The sequence below is a fragment of the Larus michahellis genome, chromosome Z (assembly GCF_964199755.1).
Source record: "Larus michahellis chromosome Z, bLarMic1.1, whole genome shotgun sequence".
In the NCBI taxonomy this organism is placed as follows: Eukaryota; Metazoa; Chordata; class Aves; order Charadriiformes; family Laridae; genus Larus; species Larus michahellis.
This window is the reverse complement of record NC_133930.1, coordinates 30,883,588-30,895,679: the sequence shown is the minus strand read 5'-3', so window position 1 is coordinate 30,895,679 and position 12,092 is coordinate 30,883,588. Positions and strand designations below refer to the sequence as shown.

The window sequence follows — 12,092 nt, the reverse complement described above, 5'->3', positions numbered from 1 at the left end:
AAATTCTTGCATGTGCCAAGCCTGGTCATATCTGTCACATAGATATGCAGCTACAGAGCAGTTGAACTGTATTATTTCCTTCCGAGAGCAATGAAAGAAAGCAGGAAAGCTTACCTTTGACAGGGTCTACTTCAGGGAAATAGATGTTTACAGCACAAATTGCCCGTAATCATCATACCCGTTGTACTCATAGAAATAAATAAATAAAACACCTAAAATATCCTGCTCTCTTCTGTCATTGGTGCTCAGCTGGCTTCAGCTGTAAGACTTACTTTAATATATTACAGTAACTGTCTTTGTTTTTCATGAATCACTGGGGAAGAGAAGGAGAATAACTGCAGGGGGAGCTTGTTCTGACCTGAGGGCACTATTCTTGCCACCTTAATCCTGTTGGTTTTTTCTGGTCATAAGGTCTGATAGTCATGCATCCTGAATCAGTGTCACTCAGAACAGGATTCTTCCGGGAAAGTGAGAAGTCAGTCATGATTAGGATGTCAAAATTAAACTCTTTGTGTTCTCATTATGGATATGTCGTCTTTAGAATCCAAGGAAGTGCACGCAGATTGCGAGCCATGACTGCCCCACACTTCTCTTGTTAATCAGGTTTTGAGAGGATATATGAGTATTGTTGAGAAACAAGTGAAGTTACTTTGGGGGGGCAGGGCAGACAGTTTGGGCCTTTTCCTTTGTTCCTTGGATGAATGATTTAGCTCTTCTTAACCTTTCTCATGGTAGGGAAAGTTTATTCTTGACAGCCCTTTCCTAAATGTTTTGAAGTTATTTTATGACTCCATATCACCGCTTTTAAAAGAAGAAGGGGAGGGTCCACTTATGTGGACATGCCCAAACGAGATAGTTTCTGCATTATTATTTAATTGCTTTATCAGTCTTGGAATTAATTATATCATAGAATCATAGAATGGTTTGGGTTGGAAGGGACCTTAAAGATCATCTAGTTCCAACCCCCCTGCCATGGGCAGGGACATCTTCCACTAGACCAGGCTGCTCAAAGCGCCATACAGTCTGGTCTTGAACACTTCCAGGGATGAGGCATCGACAGCTTCCCTGGGCAACCTGTTCCAGTGCCTCACCACCCTCACAGTAAAGAATTTCTTCCTGATATCCAATCTAAATCTACCCCCTTTCAGTCTGAGGCCGTCACCCTGTGTCCTATCATTACACTCCTTGATGAAGAGTCCCTCCCCATCCTTCCTGTAGCCCCGTTTAGGTACTGGAAGGCCGTTATAAGGTCTCCTTGGAGCCTTCTCTTCTCAGGCTGAGAATATAAAAATGCTTGGATTTCTTCATTTTTTAACTATTTTAACTATTGGCTTTCTAAAACTCATGATCATCTTCTGATGAAGCCCTACGTGAGGTAGCTGGATACCACTGGTACTTATTCACCAATCACATGCATGCAGTGGTGTTCCACATTTCTTGCAGAACCCTGTCTATTAATAAGGAAACTTAAGAAATATTTTAAATTCACATTTGGGCAACTTTCAAAGACTAAGTAGTTCTTGCAGCAGTGAATTGCATGAATTTGAAATGAAGTCTCTGAAAAAAAAATAATGAAGCCTGTGTATTTCCGTCCTACTTCTGATCTTCTGAGCAGATTGTCTGACATTTATCATGTGAATAAGCCTTTCATTCAAGGTATTCAAGGCTATCAAGGTAATGTTAAAAGCTGTCGTCTTTATTTAGCCACCTGTTTTCGTTAAACCTCCTCTGCGTTCTATAAACTTTGATTGCTATTGGCCAACAGAACCAAAATTTATTGCAAGGGAGGGAAATGGTACAATCATCTTTACCTTATTTTCAGAAACTAAAAAATACAAAATACTTGCATTGAGACAAGTACACTGGATATACCTATTTTGCAAGAGCCTACAGATCACAAATGGAATTTTATTTCTTTTGCTGTTGTCTGTTCTTCTTTATTATACAAACAGTAAGAAGGTGAATAGTTACTTCAGATTGATTGTACTTAAATTATTTATTTTCTTCTGTATGTATTGTTTTGAATAGAAGTAGTTTTTCTAACTATGATGAACAGATAAACAAACCTTGCCTCTGACCTGATTTAAATTCATGCCAGATTACTAAGACGTTGACAGTTAGGCTTTTCTGTATGAAGTCCTGTATGATTTAAAGTTATATGACTAACATAGTAGGTTTCTTTATAACCTACTATTCATATCACAGCAGAAGTAGTCAAAAGGCAATACTGCTAAAATATGTCTGGAGGAAAAACACTCAGTGTACACCCTACTAGTGAAACTGCATTGAGCATAGTAACATTAAGCAATGTCAAGCTACTGCCAGCTCATTCAGATATGATCCTTAATAAAACTCATTAACTTGCTGCCTGTTGCTGCAGTCTTTAATCCTAGCAAGACAGCATGCGTAGCCTATGCTTTTCAACAAGAAGAGTGATGAAGAGTGCTGCAGTGTGGGCTCCCCTGAGGAATTATGAATGTCTTGAAAAGACATTCTCTCCAAGGCCTCTTTGACAACTTGTGCTCTATCACCTACCAACAAGCACGACGGAAAGCACAGAAAGTATTGTCTCTCATGTTCAGTAGCCCTGATGAAGAAGCAGGTGAGGTCAGAAAAACTGGTTTGAACTGTTTGTTTTCCAGTTTGAGCTCTTGTATTAAGCACCTGTAGTCCGAGGTGCCATACTTCAGACAGTTGAAAAAAATGAGGTTCTTACAAAAAACCCTAAAGGTAGCCATCATAATGCCTGCCTTTGCTTAGGGAGAGTTAGATGTGGTGCCACAGTAACTGATGGTCCAGTTAAATTTGAAACTAAAGTGTGTGGAGAGTCACGAATTGTGATGCAATTGTGGGGAGACACAAATTGTTGTGTAGATTGACGAATCAGCCTGCTATATGGGGACCTCTCTCAAAACTACCTGGTTAAAAACTCTGAGAAAGACGTATCCAATATTTTGTTGCTTTTAAAGACTGTGTCCAGTATTGGGGAGGCACCTTCCTTGTTGCCCTGAAAGTCCTGGTAATGCTTGTGCACATGACTACAGCTTTTTAGTCACTGAAAACAATTCCCTTGCCTAGCATACTACTTACAGTCCAGGAGTAAGTTCAGCTGATGTGATGGGTATTTTCAGAAAAAGTCCACAACACCAACAAGGTCAAGCTGCTGCTCTCTTTAAAAATGGAAGTTGTGATTATCCCAGCACAACTTGTCTGTAACAGAATAGCAGTTAAGACTTCAACTGACGGAGAAAAGAGATTGAGGTTTTGTTCTTCAGGAATTTTGGACTGGCAGCCTCCCTCTCTGTGGATTGCATCCTAGTAACAGCCTGGATTATAGTTAGTGTCTTCTGTTGAAGTGGGACCGCTATCCAAAACGTTTAAGACTGAACCAAAAAGAAAGTCCACGTAAAGACAACTTTGGAGGTTGCCCACTACTCTAGCCCTCCATGGCCTCCTTCTAGATCCCGGTCAGCATAAAACACCCAAGCCTTCCTTGAACAGGTGATTGGAGTCTGCATCTCCTCTGCCCACACAAATGAATCATTCACCTTTGTACACTAGGCTGTGGATGCATGTCTTCTTTCTGCTCTCCTAGATTGAGTTTTGAGGGTTTTTCTTTATACGTTAACAGTACCCAACGGATAGAAAGCACAGGCCTCATGCAAAGGGATCTGTAGACAAAGCTTCATTGTATTTTTAGAGAGATTAAATTTTTTGGTTTTCCACAGTAGGACTGTTTATAAAAAGATACAGCAGCCACTTCTTGTCCTATTGTGCTCAAAAAAGCAACCAAACCAACCCCAAAAGCAAAATTTATTTTCACAGGGTGCATAGTTCCGCTTGGTAAGTGTGAAGAATGCCACCCTTGTTGGCCAGAGCCAGCTGAAGGCTGCTGGTGAAACACGCCAGCATGGAGCTCCGCATCCCCAGGGCAGGCATGTCAGAGCCGAGGCCTCTCTGACGCTTGGGTGCTGGCGGCTGCCACTGAACGTGGGCGTCCAGAACAACAAACTTGAACCTGAGAGAAATTCAGGCTTTCAAATCCCACCTCCAGTGTCCACAGCTTAAGTAGTTCTGTGGCAGTGCTCTTATTTTGCTTCACTTGCTCCTGTCTTTTTGCTTCACTCGACATTTTTAGGATGCAGGAGTAGGTACGCAGATTCTAGACCTGCGAGGGAAAAAACAGCAGAAGTCTTCCACATTTTAGGAGCCACTCGAGGGGGCATCGGCAACTGGTACTTGACCACAGGCTGGCAAAGCAGGGACGGGGAGGGAGAGCCGGGCGGAGGGCCTGCCGCATGGCTGCGGGTCGGCGGGTAGCCGGCGGCTGGCCTGAGGGGAGGCGGAAGGCGGGGTGCACCCTCACCGCGGCGTGAGGAGCGGCGGCGGCAGCCAAGGGGGCAGAGGGACGACGGAGCGCTGCCCGAGGCGGCCCGGACGCCGGGGCCGGGGCGGTGACTCAGCGCCGCCCTCAGCGCATAAAAGGCGGGAGGGCGGGCAGGCGGCGGCAGCGCGCGCGGCACGCGGGGCGGTGGCTCTTGGGTTCGAGGGCCGCGAGTGCCGGCGGTTGGGGGGACGGTGGGTCCGCCGCGGGGACAGGGACGGGACCGGGACGAGTCCGGGGCGGGCAGTGCCATGGGGGCCAAGCTGCAACTCCTCTGCGCCGCGGCGGCGCTGATCTGCGCGACGGCCCCGCCGGGGCAGCCCGGCGGCCGGGCAGCGGCGGTGGCGGCCGCGCTCCCCGCGGGCGAAGGGGACGGGTACGGGGTAAAGCTGTGCGGCCGGGAGTTCATCCGCGCCGTCATCTTCACCTGCGGTGGGTCCCGCTGGAAGCGGCTCTCCCTGCTGGCGATGGAGCCGGCGCCCGCGGCCGGTGAGTGTCCGGGGGACGGGCGAGGCGCGCCGGAGCGGGCTGCCCTGTCGCGGGCGGCTCTGGGGCGGCGGCGCTGCCCAGCCGACCCCGGGGGCGGAGGGGACTCTCCGGGCGCCTCGCCTCGCTCGGGAGAGGTCCCGTGAAGAGAAATGGCGGGGAAAAGTGAGGGAGTGGGGACGGGCTTGTTCCTCCCGCCCCGAGCGGCGATGGGAGCGTCGACGTCCCCGTCTTCCCCTCTCGTTCCCCGCGCGGGTCGGCGTCTCGCCTGACTTCCGAAGGGAAACCCGCGCGTTTGGAGAAAAAGACCCGGCTGTCTCCGGGGCAAGCTGCAAAGTTTTCGGTGTGCTCGGAGACATTGCTCCGCACAGGGCTGAGCAGCCCTGCCGGCGGCCGAGGCTCACTGAACTCTTTAAAAAAAAAAAAAAACAAAACAAAACAACAAACTCACGAAGAATAAATCACACCTTTTTTTTTTTTTTTTTTTTTTCCCCCCTTCCCGGCCATGCAGGGAGGTGTGATGCTCCCTCGGAAGCGGTAGGGAATGCCTCTCGCTGTGGCTTTGCTCCCCATCCAAACTCGGTGGCTCTGCCGGCTGGGAAGACCCGGCTCATTTTTCCCTCTCTGCCGGGAGCTTTAAAGCTGTGCTCCTCGTCTGTCTGGGCTCCGTGCTAGGGGCGTTATTGGGTGTGGAGTCTTTTGGGGTTTTTATCACTCGCTTGTGCTGCTCTGCACAAACGAGTAGGCGCGTTGGAGGATGGATGGGACTTTTCTGGTGCTTCAGGTTATGCTTTAAACAGCAAGAACTGCTTTAGGCATCTTTGGTGAAACAGTCAATGGGTAAAGTACTCCTCAGAATTTTACTGCTGTGTGTTCCAAGTTCAATGTATTGGGAAAGTGTAAGCAGATGGTTTTTTGGCTGTGTTCTCAAACTACAGTAATGTAGCAGAGTAATTTTAAGTAATGATTCTCGCTTATGTTGATAGTTTGAATAGTGGAAAAAAAACCGCGTTGTCTAACAAGGACAAAAGTTGGAATTGTGGCTAAAATGTGCAATAGAAGAACATCTTTTTTTTCCTCCTTAAACATACTGTTAATGAAATAACATTGGACCTCAGTCAGTTAATGAAGCGGTATTTTGGGTTTCTTGGGAGTTTTTTCTTGTTTGTTTTTTCCCAATATGTTGAGTAGTAGTTAAGTTACCTTTGTAATTATAACAAATGACATGTGTACAGCCTCTGCTGGGATTGTGTTCTTTCCCAGCAAACTTTGGTTTCCTTTTTATGAACAGTAGCTTCTGAGAGCATCAGTCACTGAGGTCCCCAGACTGTGCTGTGTAACTAAGTCTTCACTGCCCCAAAAGACTACTAAATAGCAGTTACTGTCTAATTGGTAAAGTAGCTACAACCACTTTTATTTTTGTGCATATTCAGGCAGCTGTTCTATCTGACAAGTAGCTTCTCTACATTCATTAGCCATACTAAAGTAAATATAACATTCACTGGATGTTCTTGTGTTCTTTCAGCTTTCTGAAACAAAATAACATATTAGCAGCATTAAGACCACAAGACAAACACTTAATTGGGAATTTTTTTTTTTTTTTAACTTGAGAACTGAAGGAGCTGTTTTTGTTCACATTAGCTGAAGTAAGCAGCGCCACTTCCCTTACAGAAGTAAAACCAAGAGAAACGGTATGAGGGGAAAGGAAGTAGAGCTGGATTTTTTTGAGAACACTCCAGTCAGTGAGACAAAGTGTGTTTCTAAGTAAATTCTGCAAGCCTCTGCTATGCCTTGAGAAATGACAGAAATGAGTGCAAAGCATCAACTGAAAATAGCAATAGAAAAATGTATAAGAAGTTTACATACAGTATTTCATCCCTACATTTCATCTTCATATGATGCTAGTTTGTGTGGTGGTGCATGGGAGAGTAGTCGTCTTATCTAATTCACGAGCCACATGGCATAACTCTATGTGGTTTCTGGGTACGTGTCTTTACAACAAATTTTTGTTTTTATAGAAATATTGAGACTTCTGTGTCAGTAACACACTGCAGCAGTTGTGATAGGATGTCTACACCTCAGTCATGGTTGTAGCCGTGTACTCTCCATGTCTATCAGAGAGTGTAGCCTTTAAAACACAAAGATTCCCCTAAAAGTAAGTTACAAGTAAATCACAGAGTGGAGCCACTGCAGTACTGACAGTCCTCCTAGAAAACAGTGCTTTGCTTATTACTAACTGAATGGTTTTTATTGCTGCTGCTTAGAGCTACGTGCTGCTTTTGATACTCCCACAGTCTGAACTTAAAAAAAATCTTCTCTTTAAACAGATTCTGCACAAACAGCAAGTAACAGCCTACTGGGAAACTTCAAGCTGCAATCAATTTTGGGTCCTGAAGTGGAGCAGCTGCAGAGAAGCAGCCCATTTCTTGGATGGGAGATGTTCAAGGACTTGTATAGTTTAAATGACTATAATGAATATGTACCTGTGGCGGATGACTTCAAAGAACTTGTTCGCCAGGTAGAGGAAGCTGTTCAGAAGGACAGGGGAGGAACAGGAATTGCAAACCCCCTGGGATCAAACAGTTATCTTTGGGCCAGGTATCCCAGAAGAAAACGGGAATCTCTGGGTTTGGCAGGAATGTGTTGCAAATGGGGATGTACAAAAGCTGAAATAAGTACTATATGCAGAGTTTAAAATTCTCTCTGAACTCATGCATGAAATTAATGTTCATTGCAGTGCTACTTGATTGAATACTGTATGGAGAAAGAAAACTCTTACTGTATTTTATTTTGTCTCTGTACCAGTCAGTACTACTGGTTTTCTTTTAAAAAAAAAAAAAAAAAAATGCACAAGTGTAACTGTAATGACTTTGTTTTGCTGCAGTAACTTTTAGCCTATATTTTTTACTAAGTCTTTTCTTTTAATTTTGAGCCTTTACACTTCTATTACAAATGTATTATATCTTTGTAACACTTTAGGAAGAACTTCAATGTTTCATTAAAGTGTAATTATACTAAGTGTTACTGAATTGTTCTTTCTCTGTTGACGGGAAGAACATCCAGCGATGTTCTTGAAATGAGATTCATGGTACAAAGCCGTACAGAAAGCTCCACTCAACACTGACTCAGCTTGCTGATTATTTTGGACACACTTTTTCCATTTCGTTATAACTGCAGAATTGTTTTATGGATATTGTCTTTCTAAAAACTTTACCACAATACAACACTTGCAGCCTAAATTTGTCTTCGTATTCATGGGTGGACTTATTACTGGGTAAAATATTAACACTTTAACTATTCCTTGTTTACCTTACTTCCTCATTTTTTTCCCTACTGCTGCTAAGTGAGAGCATTGGGTTTGCTTCAAATCACTTATTCTACAGACACTCAGACATCTTCCTGTGTGTTCTTATGGTATGCTGGTTTACACTACTTTGTCTATATTTCTAAGTTGCTAATTGCTGCTGTATTTGTAAATAGCTAATTTAATCTTTGTAGTTTCTAAGCTTTTTGCCTTCCTGGCTGTTTTTCTCAGCTGTAACAATTTTTATTTCTAGCTATGTTTTTGATAGCTTGAGGGTTTTGGATTTTTCTGACCTTTATGAAGTTATTGGCCTTTATGGTAACTTCATTTAGCTTTGTAGCAGCAGTTGACTCAGAATATACTTAGAGCTTAGACTGCACAGTTGTTTCCCTTGGCTGATGGTGCTTTGTTCTTCACATTGTCTTTTGAAAGGTGTCCTTTGATTGAACTACCGCTTAGTGAAGTTATTGCATCACTTCTTTATCCCTTTTCCTAAAATACCATTGTTATTCCAGCAATTAGGCAGATATCAATCCTTTTTATTCTTTTAAACCATGTCTATTTTATTCAGTAGAGACTGGGCAGAATGGGCATTCACTATCAATGCTGTTATCTTCCAGCTGTAAAGCCCATCTCTTCCATCATTGTAACAACAATGTTTAGCAAGAAATGAGTTATCTTCTCCTTCACCGTTGTTGTAGTGGCTTTCTGTCACTCTGGGTGAAGGAAGTTCTGTAAGGTTCTGCTATGGTTTTCTTTGCAACAGGCTGGCTAAACTTCTATAGCTGAGCTTCCAGCAACTTCACCTCACAAATAGTTTTGGGTTTGGAGACTCCTAGTTTAGATCAGGATTTTGTAGGAGAATGGTAGGCTTTGGGAGTAAATGGTACGTAGAATTGCTAAGAAAAGGGAAAATGTGAAAACGCTGTCCTTCATGAAATTGAAAATTAGCTGGTATGCATTGTTTGGATTTTTTTAGAAAACTTTCAATAAGAAATATTGTGAAAGGCGAATATGGTGTTTATTCTGCTTGCTTGCTCGCTCCAGTAGCACCAGTCTGTCCGGGTGCACAGCTTGCATATATAGTGAGCAGGCTTTCTGATATCCTGAGTGAAACAAAGTTGTAGTTAAAACCTTAAATTTGTGAGCTGAAGTCTTTAACTGAACAATCTGGAGTTTAACTTGTCAGATGTAACACATTGGTAAAACTATAAATAGTTTAAGTGGAAATTAGTGTTCAAGATTAACTATTTCACGCTGGGACAGAATTATAAATAGAAAAATTGGTCTTTATCTGACATAAACAGGCATTTTTCAGAGGTATGAGTCAAGATACGTCTGCATGTGTAACGCAGAAAAAGGCTAAAATTTGTGTTTTCATCTGGTTTCTTAATAGGCTTTGTTATAGCCTGTTAACAGCTTTAGCAGGTCATCCATGACACAAATACATGGCACAGTGTGAAATTCAACCTGTATTTTAGAGTAAGGAAGTATTTGACTCAGTGTATGCACCAGAGTGTGCAAAGGTGTTCTTTGTTTTAAAGCAAATTGAATTTTCAAAGCCCACTAAGGTTTTCAGTGTGGGTAGGCCATATTTTATAATGGTTTCTTTGCAATGGAACCAAAGGTGACAATTATGTGTCACTCGATTGCAACAGATCTAGAGGATGCAATCTGCTCCTGCTCACATGACTCAGTGTCCAAACACTCCTTTTTTTAAGACCAGAAGCAAACCTTTTACGTAAAATGAGGTGTCTGACTAGTTACATGAGGGAAGCAAACAGGTTTTGTAGCAGATAGCTCAAAATGTGAAATAATTACTGAGTTGGCATGTTGATCCAAATATCTGCCTGGGAGGACATTGTCCCTGCTGAAAGCTGCTCTGGCAGTACGGCTCTATGTAGACAGCAGCATAAACATGAGCACAGCTGCTCGACGCAACGTACTGCGCTTACCATCACAACTGTTCAGAAACACTCTTCATGAGAAAAAAGCTTTTTTTCACTCATGTCAGTCACAGAGCAGTTAACTATTGAGAAAAGTCTTGTTTTAGTAACTTGCTACTTACAGAAATTGCAGTCCCACTGATGTAGTCTTAACCTCCTGGGAGCATACAGTTTCTGGGGTATCTATTAAGATGTGTGAGCCATCTTCTGAACAGTAATTTTGAGTTTGTGAATACAAAATGATACATTACCACATTCCCATATTATCACTGCTATTTGCGTCTGCGAAGGTTTATTATTCTGGGTGGTTTGGGGATTTTTTTTGCACTGCGTGTGTAGTCTGATTCACGTCTGACTGTGAACTCCTGGAACCATGCTCAAAGACATGGGAAGAATCCACAGCAGCACATGCAACAGGTTTTCTAGCTCTGTTCCCTGCCATTGCCTTATTTAAACCTGAGAGAGCTCTTCATGTAAAGCATTAAGCAATGTGGAGGGTGTGATATGGCTACAGCCAAGTATCTCCAGCGACGATAAGGTGGAAGTTTCACCATACGCAGAATGCTAAAAGTGCTGCAGGCAACCGTCTGACAAACCCCAGCAACCTAGAGGACACGGCTCCTTTCTCTGCCTCATCCTATTCCATCAGTTGATTAATTTGCCAGTTCTTAAAACTATACAGGAAAAAAACTGTATTTCTGAGTTACTGGAGTAGATGTACTATCCTCTTTTTTTTTTCTTTTACCTCTGCTGCTAGGAAAAAGTTAACGTTTATTTCTAAATTCTGGCAAAGCCAGGGACAGGCCTAGAGTCAGCACTCAGAGTTTTTGGAAGACTTTCTGAGACTGCTATCTTTCCTGCCCAGCAGGCAGCAGAGACCCAACAGAAATCGCAAGCTGCTTGCCTACTCAGCAGAAGAGAACCTGGACAGATTTGTGTCCCATCTGCCACCCTGCAGTCACTCACTGGTATCAGCGAGTGGCTGAATAAGGGTCCTTTCCTCATTTGTGTCACCTTGCCATCACATGTGAAATTAATTTTTTTCATCACACAGCTTTTCTGTTTCTTGGGAACAAACACCCAAGCTGTTGTCTCCTTTCCCTGGAATTTTAGCTCAAACAGTTATGTGCCTGTTACTCTGACTGCTTTGTGCCACCCCATTTGAGGTCAGGTCTTGGTATCAAATACCGCATCTGTGGGGACAGTGAGTGAAAGACCACGTGGTTCTTTGCTGCCAGCTGGGGCTAAACCATGGCGGTGCATCACCCTCTTTTCCTCCACCTGACCTCCCTGCTAGCTACATTTTTCCTGGAAGTTTCCTATGCTTGATTTGCAATGCTAAAAGTTCCTCAGCTGCAGCCTACTCTCATGTTTTAACCTTCAAGTGTGTAAAGCCAGATGTATGACTCTTGAAGAGCACGCCGTTGTTAACACAGCCGAGGGAGGCAGCGTTATCGCTCACATACAGAAACTCAGATGAGAACCAAAACCTGGCTTCCAGCCTTGGTGCTTTGAAACCTTCTGGGTGCTGCCCTTCCAAGCAGGCTCGCGAAACAGGCCCCAGCAAGATGTACCTCTGAATTCTCTGGATTGCACTGTGTGACCTGAGACTCAGGTCCTTGCAGTTCCTGTGACATCTCAGCCAGCAAGTGCTGCATCCCTTCTGGCGCTGAGAAGTGGCTCTTCAGGAGCTGTTTTGTCCAAGCAAACTGAAAACAAAGTGCACTAAGATCACACTTTCTGCCTCTGCATCAGAACTGGGTTACCCTGGTTTCACAGAATCACAGAATGGTAGGGGCTAGAAGGGACCTCTGGAGATCATCTAGTCCAACCCCCCTGCCAGAGCAGGGTCACCTACAGCAGGTTGCCCAGGATCGTGTCCAGGTGAGTTTTGAATGTCTCCAGAGATGGAGACTCCACCACCTCTCTGGGCGGCCTGTTCCAGTGCTCTGCCACCCTCGAAGTAAAGAAG

General features: G+C 43.9%; 1 protein-coding gene across 1 annotated transcript; it reads left to right on the top strand.

The window, feature by feature from the left end:
• The first annotated feature begins 4,566 nt into the window (after positions 1 to 4,566).
• On the top strand, positions 4,567 to 8,081 carry LOC141736047 (relaxin-3-like). The gene is made up of 2 exons (XM_074569677.1): positions 4,567 to 4,873; positions 7,198 to 8,081. Exons 1-2 carry the CDS (start codon positions 4,636 to 4,638, stop codon positions 7,563 to 7,565), a joined length of 606 nt encoding a protein of 201 aa, XP_074425778.1. The 5' UTR covers positions 4,567 to 4,635; the 3' UTR covers positions 7,566 to 8,081.
• Positions 8,082 to 12,092: the final 4,011 nt, after the last annotated feature.